A 16,619-nucleotide genomic window follows, 5' to 3' on the forward strand; every position below is an offset into this window, starting at 1 on the left:
CTTGTCTCCCCTCCTTCCTTGGCTGGAATGGGAACAATTTGTTGAGTCCAAGATAAACTTCAGTCCAGAGTATGCTGCCAAAACCAAAATCTCTGTAGATTTTAAAATAGCAAATGGTGAGATATGTTTTTTCATGCTCTTCTTTCTTCACTGATTTTAATTTATCTGATTATCTCCTCTACAACAATAAAATATTTGAATGTCTGTAAACTATATGCAAAATTACCAATAGAAATCATTTTAGTGGTTCAAAATCTACCTTCAAGCAGCAGTATTTCAGCCAAAGAGAGATACCTTCAATAGACACCAGTGATGTCTTTCTGCCCTAAGGAATTATTCCTTGACAGAGGCAGGAATAGCTCACATGCCTCTGTCCAAAACACTGGGGTTTTTTCCCCCCTTCCTGTATTGATTTTTATTTGGTTGGTTTGTTTTAGCAGTGATTGACATGATGATGTGTGGAAGGCAGTGGTCATGGCTGTTTTTTGGGGACCCCTAATGCTGCCAGATACGTAATATTAAAATGAATCTTAAAAAAATAAAGTTTGATTAATTTTATCTTCAGGATGTAACTGTAATAACAGAAGTAGCTGTAAGCAGTCCAGATGCAGCCTCAAGACAGAGAATTACAAAGGGTAAGGCAGTGGGGATAAGTAAAGAAATTATATTGTTAACTCAGAATTAACAGCAGCAATCTCCCCCAGGCAAAATTAAAAAAAGAAAAGCCATTTTGAGGCCAAGCAAATTTGCTCCAAAATTTTCAGGACTTCTCCATGACCACCAGAATTAGTTATGTGAAAACTCCTGGTTTTCACCATGATCTAGCAAGACTAGGATGAGCACACACTTTCAGTTTAAGCACATTTATTTAGGAAGTAGCACTTCTGTTTACATTAGTTTTAAGAACTTGAGTTATGTTCTTTAGAAACTGATTTATTTACATATTTATTGTTCCATCATCTGGTATACAACACCTGATGTTTTTAAATGTTTTTTTTAAAACCAGCAGCAATTTAATAGGCTTCAAGTTTAATGAAAAGGCTTTTAGTTTTGGACATTTTATCTGATAAACAGACAAGAAAACAGTAATAACAGGACAAACGAAACATTTTATTGTAAGCTAAAGCTATGTGACTGCTCGTCATGCTTTTTTACATTGCTATTAGTAAAATGGTGTTTAACATTTCAAAAAACATTCTTAAAAGAACAATGAAACAAAAGTGCTTCTAAACAACAAAATACAAAAATGAATCCCATCCCAGACTGGAGTTGTCCAATATATTTTACAGGGGTGGGGTATGGTGTTTAGCTCCACCTTTGGTTTTCATCACTTTAATACAAATTTCTGAAAAATACTGACTAGCCCTTCAGACGACTAAAAATGGGAATCATGTGGCAAGACCAACTTCTGTGTTTGCAGTCCCTTTGACAGGTGTGTGACCGTTAGACAAAATGCTTTCTTCCCCACTTCTAATGGGAGAGAACCTGCACAAGTGAGAGCCACACCCCGGCATCTTTGAGCACCACACCTGCGTTAACCAGCTACAAAGAGCACCGACCTTTAATCCTCAAAGCCACTTCTCTGAAGAAAGGGTTTTTTAACAAGTGTGTCTTATGAAGGCAAGGAAAGTCTTACAGCAAAACAAGGTTCATCACCATAGTTTCCAGAAGTAATGTCAAGCATTTTGAAATCAAACCATCAGACTCTGAAGAATCTGCAGTGTTGAGCCAGTATGTTGTATCCACCGGAGGAGTGTGTACCTTGCCAATTATTGCTGAACTCAGGAGGTAGTTATTGACAAGGTAAGAAGCTTCCACTCTAAGACAGTTAATGATTTACACAAGAAGCAGGAAAAACAGAATACACATTTCCCCATATTTTACAAGATGATTTTGTATTTGCAGGAAGTGACAGCTTAACTTCCTCATCCTGTGGAATTCTAATTACCGTAATTAAAAGAAAAGACACTGAAAGTTATAATTAAATAAGAAATTCTAAAAGAAAATAGGTGATCAATTGGTCATCTCTTAGGATGTCTGCAGATCATCCTAAGCATGAAAATTCACATAGGTCAGTAAAACAACATTCTTCAACACTAAACAGCAGCTCAAGAGAAACTAATAGTAAAACTCTCTAATTAGCACAATGACTGAGATAACTAGTTGCATTGACTACTTGCTTGCTACTCTTCATTCCATTTTTGATATCTGGTAGAAACCCCAACGACTTAAAGCATCACAAAAGCTTGAGGGCACCACAGAAAAAGAATGAAAACCTTTTCAGGTACAGTAGCACTGGCCCCCTCCCAAAGCTGCCACATGCAGAAGCATCACTAAAGCACTGGAGAAGCACATCCTAGGCACAGCTATGCATCATCCATGTCTTGGGCAGGAAAGCACTATGGAAATCTAGGGCACCAAGTCTCACCACAGGTGATGAAGGAAACCCTAAGGAGAACGCTGCTTTCCAGTTCAGAACAGATGTCTCAGTTCCATTTGCCAGCATATATGACTTCAGTATTCCCAGTACAAAGTACTTAAATTTCACAAGAGGGACATGGCAGCAGTACAAAGCAGTGCTAAGCCCCAGTTGTCTAGAATAGAAAAAATACTATTTATCCTACACCAGAAGGTAAGGTTAATTGAGTTATATGTATAAAAACGGTCATTTTAAAAACACTTCCAGAAAGGAACAGAAGAAACAGCAGTAGTCTCTAATTACTGCAGTGACAACACACCTTCTCAGTTCAGAGATCCCATTCTTGCTCTTATTTTAAAGTGTTATTATCACATTTGTTACCTACTAAAGTTGCAGGGCCATATTCAACAGAACTGTACCTAGCAACTGGCTTTGAGTCAGCAATACATCTCAGGGGCACAGTGCCTATTTCTGATACTCTAAAAGCTGTAAAGTCTAAGAAACTAACAGGACAGATTTATTTGTGCATGAATATCCTAGTTTAAGGCTTATCTTTAGTATTCTGTGTTGATTTTGTCTTTGCATACGCAGAGAACCTGTACAGGTTTGCTGTAGTCCACAGAAAAGTCAACATTAGCAAAGGGAGCATCATAACAGAGAAAATATTCTCTTTTTAAGGAGAAAGAGCAATCTACATACTATTCTTCCAGTATGTTGAAAGACAAAAGATGTGGCTCCTGCTTAATAAAAGCAGAAAGATATATGAAGAAGGTTGTTAGAAAAACACAAGGGGTTTGGGTTGGTTTTATTTTCTCCCTCCAGTAACTGCTACACTTGAAAGTCAGTAAAACACGCTGGCAGAGAGCCAGACAAGCTGCTTACTAATCATGTCAAAAAAGTGGGTCAAGTTGCTCATTCACTAGCAGTGGGCAGATTCACAGAAAATAAAAGGCGGGGGGGAAAAAGAAAAAAAGAAAGGAAAAAATCAGTCCAGAGAGCTAATGGACTCGTAGTTTTCACAAAAGTTAAAAGCACCCAAGCTGCTGTCCTGTTTATCCTGATTTGAGACATTGATTTAGAACATAACCTGATTTTATGGAAAATACAGCTGGTAAAGTTCTGTCTAAGTACTACAGCCTTGGGAAATACAGGTAATTTGTGGTTATTTGGGGTGGTTTTTTGTTTTGTTTTTTTTTTTTTGGGGGGGGGGTGGTGGAAGGTTTGGTGGTTTCTTTCTGTTGTTGTGGTTGTTTTTCCCCAGATCTTATATACGGTTAATCCAACATATAGATGGAATCACTGAGCGGGGACTTAGTACATTTAAAATTAGGAGTAAGATGCAAGATAATGCCTTAAGCAGAACAGAATTACTCTTAAAATACACTATTCAGAAAATAGCATAAGACAAGACATTTAAAGGAGATTTATGAACCAAAGAGCACCTGGCCATGGGCTAAGAGTCCAGCAGCTGTGGGGCAAACTGATGTTGCAGAACAAAATTTTCTTCTTTTTACTGTGTTCCAGCAATAATTTATAGGGCTGTAGTTCATCCACTAAGCAGAAAACAATCAGGCATAATGAAAGACCAAAAAGCAGCTGTACCAGTCACACAGATTCTCTTGAGCTGAACTGGTTGTACAAACTAGTGAAAGAGCTGGTCTCTTTATGTAGCAGCTGGTGATTCTGACTCCTTGTGCTGCATACTGGTGCTACTTTAGAGGATGAGGACTTCTAGCTCAACATTTCAGGTACCTATCCCAGGCCAGTGAGTATGCATTTGAAATAAATAACCAGTATGTTCCTCAAAATTAAGTGGACAAAACCAGCCGTTTTGTAACAATCATTTAGGAACACTCAAAACCAGAAGCATTACCTCCAAAGTTCTCATTTGCAAAGGATCTCAAGGAATGTCTACCAGAGCTTTATTCATAAAACCAAGGCCCTTTCTTAGCTGTAGCTATTTGACAGATGCTAATACAACAGTAATATTCATGCTTAGCAATATGAAGAATATTACAAATATGGATCAAGTCAGCCAGGAATCTCCAACAACCAAGATGGTCTACTGAAGGCAGAGCTAAGGCAAAACAAGACATGAGACTTAAGAATCTGAAGTCTTTTAGCATTTCTCCAGAAAAGTGAATCAGAGGAACCAAAGTCACGTTTCATTTACATAAGACATAGAAATTTGAGAGAGTCCTATCCTTAGAAGGCTAGAAGTGGTTTGGTTAGACTATTTCAAAAGGCATAGTAGTGGAACACAATCTTCTCTTATTTGATTGCTTTTAATCTTAAGATCAGTTAAAAGCATCTCTGGTTGGAAAAAAAACAAACAAAAGAATCCCAAACATATTGCATATGTGCATCTCAAAGGTATGACAGAGTTTCTGCTACTTAGTACTCAATACCACACAGTGAGCACAGTCCTCTCAGAGTATTACTATACCTACAACTGCATCTCTCAGCTAGGGTTGTTTTTTTTCATATATACATATAATATATTATTTATAATCAACTTTCAGGTAAGTAGTTCGAAAAATAAGTTAAATGAAAAATTAAAACAAATTTTCTGTTAAGACCAAAAGCAAACAACACAACATATTTTCATTAAAACAACAACAAACAATATGCATTTTCGCAGTAGCGCTAAGTTGGGAGAGGTGTAAAAAAAAACCAAACCAACCAAAAAAACAAAGAACCCAACAACCCACAAACCTGCTTTAACAAGGAACTAGTGTTCTGCCTTGCAAACATCTGTGTTTAATCTGTGTAGAATTTGTAAACAAGATGTTGGGCCTTTAAAAGTAAAGGCAAAAATGCTTTCCTTTATTATGGTATTTAAAGGCTATCATTTAAGAGTTTGTTTTTTTAATAGCTTGTCATTTATATAATAAAAACAAGTATTTGTACAAAGATGCAGTTTCTTTTTAAAAAAGCAGATCAGTTGAGTGTTTCATACTTTAATATATAAACTGAAACATATGAAAGCTATAAAAACATTAATGTGTGCCATGTATTAAACATGTAGCCTCATATTTAAATGCTTACATGTGGAGATTAAAAAAATTATCACAATGGAAATTTTACTTTCAATTATCATAAACAGACCAAAATACAGAGTAGAAACACGTCATTTCTGAAACTCAACAATTAGCATCACCTACTCTCTCAAACATCAGCTGGGCTCAAGTTGTACACTGAAAGCATAAGCTAACATTCTACCAATGGAAGCGTTACAAAATGCATTAAGAGAAAATACTGCCACTAATGAGTATCTCAGTCTATTCTTTTATTTAGTAGTTTTTCTTTTAAAAGGCAGTTTGAATTGGTTTTATAAGGTTGGGGTTTTTTGCTGTTCTGCTATCAAAGGTCTTCTTTAAACCTATCCTGTGAACAACTCCGTCACATTACAACAAAACAAAAAGACAAATAATAACAGACCAGCTACTTTTAACATTTTAATAATCATAAGTCCCCAATGCTGTTCTTCCACTCTGCACAGGGAAATTGTTTTATTTGGCACATTAAGGATAAAAAAGTCAAAAAAATGAACTGCAGTTTACAAACCTCAAATTGAACATCATTGTTCCAAGTCCATTGTTCATCAATGTCATGGCAAAATTAAAAACAAAAAAAACCACACACACAACATAGGGAAAGGTTCTCCAATGATCAATATCATCAGAGCCTTGTAGCAGAAACAATATACATATATTAATGTTCAAACCAGGATCAGATTGCTAGCAATCTTACTTCTCTCAAGTCCTGTTGTGCTCTTACTTACAGTGTGTAAATCCTCACTAAATGGCAAGGAGGCTTTGATGAACACATTTCATATTGTATAATTTTCTCTTAATCTCAAGTTTTAATGCAGATACTTAAATATCTGTAAAGTCCTGTAAACTCTGGCTGCTTCCCAGTTGTCTGCACCAACTGCTCCCCAGGCAGGAGTGTTTCACTTCAAGCAGTGTCTCACACTGTGGTATCTCCAAAGTCCTTGTTCCAGCGGATGTACGCCTCCAGGGTCTGAGGGCTCAAACTGCGCTTGATCTTCTTCAGAGACTCCGTGAAATCTGACAGCTTGATGTTTCTCATCTAAAAGGAAAATGAAAGACATCAGGGTCATAAGTGGTTTATGTACTTTGGTTTATTCAGGAAGTACTTGAGTATTCACTTTTAACAAAACATATTCTATGAGTGCTGCATCTTAATGTAAGAATGAATTTTTTTTGCAGAGTAGACATTCACTGCAACGACCCCCCAAGAATGTGGTAGAGTCTCCATTGCTGGAGGTTTTGAAAGTATGAGTGAGCAGGGTGCTAAATAATCTCATCTAAGTCCCCCTTCTCACAAAAGGATGGATCAGGTGATCTTTCAAGGTCCCTTCCAAACCAGAGTGTTCTATTATTCTATGACCTGATGCACGAATCTTGTAATTTAAGACTACCAGTAGGTACCATTTTAATAAAATAACTTGGCAATAGTAAGATCTGCCTTGTTACTTAACAGCTCATTAGACTGTGTCATTTCTTCCTGTTTCAGTAGGTGGTGTGAGCTGGTACATATGAGGACATCACAACAAATTATCACAGATGCTGTTATCCTCCTGCAGCAAATCCTTCCAGCTTATAGCTTTGGCCATGACCTCAAGCTAAACACAAAAAGCAACTGAGAAATGAAGCTTTGCTTCATTTTCTCCTGTGTAACCATGCTTTGCACACACCTGAACAGAAACTTCTGAACTTCTGTACACACAACCGATCGCTTCCTTTTTTTTCCATATTTACAGTACAGCTGCAGTTTGTGGTCAGAAGCTTAATCTTTCTCTTCATGATGGCACATGTCAATGAATGCAAGTATTATACATACACATGCACAAATCTGTTTTAGGTTCTCCCCAAGTTAACCTCCTTTGTGTAAAGATGGGGTGGAGGGGGTAGAAGTAATTTCACATAATACTTCTGGGAATGTTCTTGGGAAGTAACACTGAGTAAATAATAGCCAGTGCTCTGACATCATCAGCTAGGTAACAAATACTGCAGTTCAGTGTGAAGGAAAAGACAGGACAGTCAGATGAAATTAAGAACAGACTTACTAACAGAAAAAGAAGTGCTCTGAAGCCTGAAAGCCAACAAACTACCCATGAACCTCTGACATCTGAGGACAGATCTTCTCAATCTCTATTTCTACAGAATTTTCTTTAAGGATGCAGCGATTAAAAAGGATGATATCCCCCAAAATTATCCTATCTTGTATGATACTACACATAAAAAAAGGGACTTAAATAGTTTCTAGTGAGAAAACCTTCTATTGAAAGGGGAATATACAGCTGCTAAAACAGCTTACCTCACTGGCAGACATGTTCTTCACCTGTTCTGGTTTTAATTCTGTAAAAATAAAAATAGATGGGTGAGTTTAATAAGAAAACTTTCATCACTTCTGACAAATAAAACATGCTAAAAGCACTTATATTCTGGAAAAAACTCCTGCAGCTAAAAATTACACCTTTCTGCCTCAACACAGTCTCTTATAAAGAAAGGTACATGGTGGTTTTGCCTCCTCCTTCCCCATTTATCAGCTCCTCAACCAGGCTGCTCCCACACTCAGTTACTGCAGGTGCAGCACAAAGTGATAGCAGAATTATTCCTTCTTCCTAAAGTATGGAAAACACACAAGCCAACAGAGCTACCTCCCCCATATTAATTGTGGTATCCACAGCCTCCCTACTGCATTTCAGGAAACAGAAGGTACAGTCAGCCAAGAACACTGAAACAAAATCAGGCAGGGCACATCAGAGTGCTTCTTGCCCTATGCTGCACTCATGGGATCTGAACATTCTTGCATCATTCACCAATTTTTTTTTCCTTGGAACTTGCAATAATCTCATGATATCAACACGTAACAGCAAACATTTTGCTAGGAGAGTACAAGAAAAAACCTAGACAGGATTGGCAAGGATAATATCACAAAACATTTTCCAAAATATACTGTTTTATATGGAAAACAAGTGAAGGAGCAAGTGAAAGAATGTGTTGCACAATGTTACAGGGTCTCTTCTTGAAATGGACTCGCGTGTGAAGTGAGCTGTCAGCAAAGTAAAGCCTGCATACCTAAATGCATACATTATTAATTCCACCACTCTAAATAAATATATTCAATGCTTAGGAGACATGATGTCTCTTATGAGAGCCATTTAATGCAGTTCTGTTTCCCAGTTATTATGCAGGATTGTGAAAGATGTGCTTTACAAATTCAGCAGCTGAAAGAAAATGTGTAAAAACATTACATTCCAACAGCTGCTTTCAAAAGGGAGAGTGCACTGGCAAAAATGCATGCTACAGGATTTAAAAAAAAATAAACACACCCACAAAACATGAACAGACCTCTCCTCCCCGTAAATAATGTAAGAGAGTTGCAATAATTTTTATTTACACATAGGCTGATATTACAGAACACTTCTGCTCTGCCTGCCTTTAGTACCTTTCTGTAAAGTAGGACAATATGTCTACAAACAGAAAACTAACACCAAACCTTCATAATCTTTTCTACACAAAAATCCTGCTACTGATCTCCACTAAACCAGATCAGTTCCCTCAGATGTGGCTACTGGACACATAATTAGCTAGTTAAAGAGAACAAAGAGAAGAGGTTTTGGAAAAAAGTATTCACATTAAAACTGGGTTTTTTCTAGCTGAACATGTCAGAGAAAGAACAAATATAAGCAAAACTCTAGATCATTCACAGTTGTCATCTGGATCACAATTCACCATTAAGAGTTAAAGATATAAAAAGCTATGCCATTCAAACTGTATCTAGAAAAATCCCATAAAATAGCTTGTTTCAGTTTTCTTTCCCTTAGACTTCAAAGACATTTGACTCTTTTATAAAGGCAAGTAACGCAAGTAGCAATTGCTATTCAAGTAGTAATTTAGCTACAACAGAACTGACACCAGCCTCAGAAAGACACTAGTTAAAAACCCTAAAAATCAGCAAGAAACACTTCACACTGCTTTTCTCCTATGACACAAAAGCTTTGTTTCACATGCTGAGATGCTGAAGGGTTTTGTGTAAGTAAATCTTATAAAGATGCTATTATGACGAACAGACTAAAATCCAATGAAAAAGTTAAATTCCAGAGGTTTGAGAATTATAAAGATGCAAGAAAATGTAACTCTAATGTCAAAACCTCAATAAAAATCTCTGCAGCTTACCTCGAATGGGGCCAAGTGCTGCATCCTTCGCTAATGCAGTGAGGTCACTTCCAGAGTATCCATCTGTCATTCTTTGGCAAAGGAAAAAGTGGGGTCAAGGAGGAAGCAAAAAAACCAAAAAGCTGCTTCAAATCAATTTAATTGCAGATAATCAAAGTGTTGGTTAATCAGAATAAGTATTACTTTGATGTTATTTTTCAAGTTTAAAAAATCAGAAGTGTGTTCAGTATAAGTGATCTTTCACAGATTAAAGTACAGATATTCAAGTCCCAAATAACATTCTAGAAAAAAAAAAAGGCAGCACCTAGGATTTGTAGATGAAAACTGATTCCAATCACATTTACTATTTCTGTAGGAGAATTCTGTACCAGTAGTTTATCAACATTTGTCAATTACCATAAAACCAAAACTTCTATTGTCCTGTACACTCTGTCAGAGCTGTTCCAGAATTAGACTTAATATCCAAGTTAACCACTGAAACACTCTGGAGAATAAAGGCCTCCACTGAACCAGGAAGCCAATAATACCAAATGCCAGCATAAGTGAAAATCAGTACTTCAGGTTACCTAAAGGAAAATTTAAAAACAAAACCAGCACCCTTGTAAGAACAGTGGCTAGCTGCAGCAACATGAGCTTAGTCTTCTGGAGATCATAAAGTCTGTAATAGCTTGTAGAAAAAGTTGCAGAGGGGCAAAGGAACACAAAATCATAATGGAAGTTAAATACTTCTCTCTTTCAAAACAATGTAAAGATGTAAAAAGAAGCAGGCAGGATGCTCAACTTTTACATTTCCTCTAAACCCTTTAAAAAAGGTTGCTCAAGTTGCATTTGTAATTTGGTTCTTACATTTGCAGTTAGAATACAGGACACTGACTGCGTTTTTCCTCCATTTAGCTATTACTGCAGCTTAAACAAGGCCTGAGCTAACAACCTTCAAGCACAGAGGCAATATATTCAGTTGGATGACACATCAACTTCTGCAACATTACTAAGAGGCTGACAAATGCTACATCCAAGACTGTACTAACCTATGTTGTCCTACCACAAGGAGAAACAGACTGAAGTACATCCACCTGTCCATCTTTGCTATCTCACAGAATGTCTTCACTCCTTCCTGCCCTACCTGCTTTTTAGTCTAATCTCCTTCACACAAATTATTAGATTTAGGTGACTAACAGCAGTACTGTGTCAATCTCAAAAATGAAGAACATAAAACAACTCTATTTCATAAGAGGAGGGAAAAATTAACCCACATTTTCCCAATCAAATTTGAAAGTGAAAAGAACCTAAAATTATCCAGTGCTAGCAAGGCACCAGCAAAGAGAACTTGCCTTTTATGCGAAATGAATGCCAAGTGCAAAACTGGTGCTATCTTTTTGCATCAGGGAGGAGAGCTGGACTCCTTGAGGGACGGGTGGAAAGAAGCATCCTCCTCCCTCCTCCTCAAAGGAAAGAGCTGATGAGCATGTTTCAACAACAGAAACCTGACTGGGTGTATCTTATATATGCATATATAAAACCACTCTCATACAGCCTGACAGGGAACCATCTTCCCCAAATAAATGAATTCATGTTGTTGCTATTGGATGAGTTACATGAGTTACATTTTGAATGAATTAAACAGTCTGAATGAATGCAGTAGAGGAACATATTTATTTAGTATGGTTACAAAATACTTACCTAGCTAGTTGAGCCAACTCTTTCTGGGTTAATGGACTTCCTTGCTTGCTTAGAAGATTTTTAAGCAAAATCAATCTTGTCTGAAAAGAAGATAAAATTATCAGATGCAAAACTCGTTTTCACGGAACACTTAAAATTGTGTTGCAAGAACAGAACAACGCTTTTGTCAGTTTTGCTTTTGTGCTTCACCAGTTTAAACTTGCCCATAGTGCTTGTGCAATTAGACTGTGCAGTATCATTCCTTCAGGAGCAGAGATAAGGACTAGGTAAAATCAAGACCAAGAGCCTAACTATTAGTATCAAGAAGAATTAGAATCTTCATCAAAATTCCTGATCTCCTGTTGAACTGACAAACATTAGGAAAATTACTTCTGTCTTTAGCAATAAAACACTCCTTCAGCCAAACAAACATGCTCCTCTAAGTCCTACTTCAGACTTGCCCACGTCTGCCAGTCTGTCAGCAACACCTCACTAGTCAAGAAGTACTGAGCAGCTACCACCAGATCTGCTACTAGTATGAGTGAAAAAACCCCACAAATCTTAAAATACTTCTCAGAATTAATGCACCGTGTATATGGTCAAGGTGAGCCAGAAATTAGTTCACAGAACTGTAACCATCCACAAGGGCAGGTTAAGAATTGCCTAGAAGTGTCTTAAAAATGTGAGTAGAAAACAATACTTACCTCCTCGTTTGGTAAAGACACATATACCCGTTTGGTGAAGCGTCTGAAAAAAACCCAAACATGTATACATTGTTCACACTATTATGTAACTATTTATCCCATACAAATCTAACATTTGGTTTGGTTAAGTGACAAAATTTCACTTTCAGCATCAAATTCTAGGAAGCAGAATTGGAGATTTTGAAAAAACCAACAACAACCAAACAAAAAATATGTAGAAACTACTGGTGCCACCTTACTCTTATCTGAATTTATAAGACTCCTCCCAGAGGGGAAACATTCTAAAGGCAGAAATACCACTGACTACCAGCAACGAAATGAAGCCTCTCTTAATTTTTACACAAGAAAAGTCTTTGGAATAATTTCTTCAGGCAATGCTGACATATCTATTTTCCTCAATCAAGAATGAAAAGAGAATAAAATATGAGTACCTTTAACAAAAAAAGCCCTAAGGCAAATCTACAGCAAATCTGTAATTGCATGGGATGTCAGAAGACAATATTCACAGAGAAGAAATACTAGATTTCTGGTCAATCTGGAATACTGATCAAATTTTCTCCTTTATTTTGCCATTAAGATCCAAATAACAAAAAAGTAAAATATTAAATTAATTTAAAAACCACTGACGTGACCTCAACAGGTACTACTGTTTCAGACTATTCCAAGACCACCGTGATTGTGCAGATGCATCTCAAAAGAAAAGAGCCCCTCCCTCTTTGAGAGGTTAAATAATTTAGCCTTGCTGAACAGCTTTTACATATTACAAAACTTCACTGAGACACTAGGCAAAACCTGTTCTTCATAATGAGTATCACCTTACTGTGTATTCAGAAAAAGATGTTTTGATACCTGAGAACAGCATCATCAAGCTCCTGAGGCCTGTTTGTTGCTCCCATCACAAGTATTCTGTCCTCTCCAGAAGACTGCACCTATATAATGTGGGAAGGCAAGCCAGCTCAGTTCACACACTCTACATTAGGCAGAAATACAACAAAACCAGTTAGAGACTTGTCATGGATTCAGCACATTGATGGGATCTTTATATATATACATATGTATGTATGTATATGTTTTGGGTTTTTTTCCCAATAAAGTAGGTTTAAAATATTCCTTAGAAAATTGTAAAGTCAAACCAGGAAAAGGTAAAAAAAACCCAAAAAAACAACAAAACCAAAACCAAAAAAAGGCTTTCTGAAAAAATCTGAGACCATAAAGCTATAAAAGGCACTCATAAGTTTAGTTACCAGGAGATAATTATGTTGAAAAAAAAGAGAGACATTCTGCTGTTCTGGGGTTTTTACACCAAACATTGTTTTGAAGCTGATAGGGTGAGAATCAAAACTTTAAACTGAAGTATAGCCAGAACCACAAAATCAGAACAGAGATCCATCTAACACAGGTCTCACACAAATTCAGTAATCAGGCCATAAAATAACCATAATAGCAGAAAGGCACAGCAAATTCCTTCCCAATTCACTTATTTTATACCCCAGAATATGGAGACTTACACCTTCCAAACTTTAGAGGAAACTTTATAGATTTATGCTCACTGCTACCATACCATGTTCAAAAGGTTCACCAAAAATACTCTACGACATAGATACACTTCAAATATTAAGTCAGCAGACTTTACATTATGCTTATTTTTCTCTTTTCATTTTAAGGGAAAACTCTGCATGTGTGTGTAAATAATCTCAGCATATCACTGTCACATTGCATCACTTGTCCTGATTCATCCACTTTGGAGTTTTTCCCAACCTTGCTGCCTCTCCATGTTGTTACCTGCTCCTCCTGTACCTCATTACTATTGCTTCACCACTGCAGCAATATTCCATTGTGCTAATGGAAAACAAACTAAAATTATTCACTACAAGAACAGTGCTGTAACAGAAAAATACTCTGATATCATTTGTGTCTGTGTCCCACTATGAAATCCAGTTCCTCTTCCTGGGTATTGCATTCATGCCATTAAATACTTCTTACTGAATTCTGTCTTCTCTAGCTTATGATACCAAAAAAAAAGTTATATAAAGCTGTAACAAAAGGTGTACTAACACAGAAATTAATCCTTCTGATGTGTCAGAACTGTGTATACGTGAGATATATATGTATATATATATATATATGTTTTTATATATGTGTATATATGTTTATATAATACCTGAACTGGTCTCTTGGAAATCCTCATACCTCAAGTCTCACCCCTTGACAGTGCACGTTTGTGATACACATTCCTTTGAAAGCAAAAACTATTTAAATGGTTTTTAATCTTGTTTTGCTCTGCCAGAATAAAAAGAAGTGACTCATGAAGCCATACAATTGCAAACATGGATTCAGCTCTCTGTGACCCTCAAATGTCCCTCTTGCCCTGTAAGAACAGCTGTCCTCACGGCTCCTTTGCTACTGCCATCTGTTATCCTTTCTTCTCTGTCCATAATCTTCCAAGACATTATTACAGCTCATTTCCAGATCACTACCTTTCAGTCCATCAGTGCATATTCCAGAATATCACAGTAAGCAGGTAGAAAATTAAAAACAACCAAAAAAAGCTGTTTAAGCTGTTTTATGGTGGGGTGGGAGGGAGGCTGAGCTAAGCCTCAGCAGCCAAACCCTTTGTAATTCACCTATAGGTTTTACTGGCACCCATCACAATTACCCAATTTAGCTAAATCAAACAATACCAAGATTAAATACTTACACCATCAAATTCTATTAAAAACTCTGTTTTTAGACGCCTGCTAGCATCATGTTCACCTTCTCGTCTTTCACACAAAAGGCTATCAACTTCATCTAAAAAACAAAAATACATCTTAACTAAGCATACAACATCAAAGTTTTTGTATTTGCCTAAGTTCCTTTGCTAATATAAAGCTCCTTTAAGGAAGACCAGATCTTCATTCTTTAGGAGACAGACAGATCTTAGGAAAGTTTTAAAACCTGCATGATGTGTTGGCCTTTGAATAGGTAATACCAAGCACAAATGAGAGGGGGAAAAAAAATATCTTTCTGATGATAAACTACTACTCAGGACAAGCAAAATATATTTTCATGTTTGAAGTTTAATGGACTCAATCTGTAAAGGCAGTATTTTTCTTTTAGAGAGCACCTCTTCCCACTATTACCACCAACTAAATAACATAACAGCAATCTAACATGCTTTATATGAACCACTGATTGCCCAGCAGGTGATATCTGAGACAGCTGTCCTGAGCTGCAGAATTACCCAAAAGAAGTTTACCCAACTATTCCAATAGTTAAATACTTACTAATCTTTGGTAAGTAAGATTATTTAAGAAAGTAAATAGAAGTCAAAATTTAAGGTCTTACCAATAAAAATTATAGAAGGTTGAAGTTCTCTCGCTACTGCAAATAGAGCACGCACCAGTTTCTCCCCTTCACCCACCTAAAATAACAATAAACTGGTTTTTAGGGGGTTAAACATTTTTACTACAAGACAGCTAACAGAAGGACCTACAGAAAATCTTGCTAGTAACCTACACTACCTCAGTCCATTTATACATATTCAGATTATCACTGGTTCAGTACATAGAATGGAACTGTTTGCATCTTAAAAGAAACACTACAACTTGTCTTATGATCACAACTGAGTTAACTGTCAACAGATTTTCGTGCCTAAATTACCAGAGTGAAAAAGAGCTGGGACCAAACGAATTCACTTTTTAAGGATGGAAAATCCCACAACCACTCACCTGCAGTACTGCCATTGCCGAGCTGAAAAAACTTTTGACACTGCTTTATCACAAGCACAAACCAAAATTTTTTTACTTCACTAGTCACTTTAAAAAATATGTTCATTATAGGCTAACAGTTCACCAAGGACTCATCAGAAGTCTCTGGGTTTCTTAAGCCTAATTAAAGCATGAGTGTTTTCAAATCAATATATTTTACAGCCACTACTTACGTATTTTGAAGTCAGACTCGCTGCACTGATGTTAAAGAAAGTAGCATTTGATTCTGCAGCAACTGCTTTGGCCTAGGAAAGGAGGGGAAAACAAAAACACTTTTAAAAGCTATCATATTGAAGATAGTTCTCTGCATCTGCAGTGACCACTCATGTCCTGATGGACAGTTTTGAAAACCCCTATTTCTTCAAAGGGAGCACCTTGTAAATGGAACACAAAACTTCTGTCCAGGTCACTTATAAATGAGAATGGCTATGCAGTCAAACCAACAGAGAAATTTCCAGACTCCCATAGACTTTTCCAATCCCCTTAGCTCCATAGCCAACTACAACTAGCTATGGAAGAATAAAAGCCTCCAGTTCCTTTCAATTTATCCTGAATAGAGATCTAAGCCAGTTTTTACTAATTTAGGGTGGCAATTTAAGGCATCGGTTGGATCAAATCACATAAAAAAATATGGTATTTTTTCCCCTTCTCTATATATGCAAAAGCTGTTTTCAGAGGAAAGCTAGAGAAAATAATCAGTTGGAATGCTCATTCTCCTTTAAGAGTTTCACCATATTCAAGAAATTATGATTCCCTGCTTATAGAATCTAATTTTAGTGATTAGCAATTATGTTCCAGTATGTCAAACATAACAGATGAGCCTACACGAGCTGCTCTACATTCACACTCCTGCACTTGAGAGCTGCTCCAGCTCCAG

The 16,619-nt window shown here is 36.8% G+C and overlaps 1 protein-coding gene across 5 annotated transcripts in view; it reads right to left on the reverse strand.

Moving 5' to 3' along the window:
• Positions 1-847: 847 nt before the first annotated feature.
• SPAST (spastin) overlaps positions 848-16,619 on the reverse strand; it is a 38,630-nt gene continuing 22,858 nt past the window's right edge. For 4 of the 5 annotated variants that reach the window (XM_063151888.1, XM_063151886.1, XM_063151887.1 and 1 more), the window contains 9 exons: positions 15,916-15,987; positions 15,321-15,396; positions 14,692-14,783; positions 12,843-12,922; positions 11,994-12,036; positions 11,311-11,390; positions 9,631-9,701; positions 7,766-7,806; positions 848-6,514 (listed from right to left, as the gene is read on the reverse strand). In XM_063151888.1, coding sequence (XP_063007958.1) covers positions 6,392-6,514; positions 7,766-7,806; positions 9,631-9,701; positions 11,311-11,390; positions 11,994-12,036; positions 12,843-12,922; positions 14,692-14,783; positions 15,321-15,396; positions 15,916-15,987 — 678 coding nt within the window. In that variant the 3' untranslated portion in view covers positions 848-6,391. Of the gene's footprint in view, positions 6,515-7,765; positions 7,807-9,630; positions 9,702-9,750; positions 11,073-11,310; positions 11,391-11,993; positions 12,037-12,842; positions 12,923-14,691; positions 14,784-15,320; positions 15,397-15,915; positions 15,988-16,619 lie in introns of those variants that run through there. The other variant, XM_063151889.1, reaches the window with a different exon arrangement.

This window comes from Melospiza melodia, chromosome 3 (genome assembly GCF_035770615.1).
Source record: "Melospiza melodia melodia isolate bMelMel2 chromosome 3, bMelMel2.pri, whole genome shotgun sequence".
Taxonomy (NCBI): domain Eukaryota; kingdom Metazoa; phylum Chordata; class Aves; order Passeriformes; family Passerellidae; genus Melospiza; species Melospiza melodia.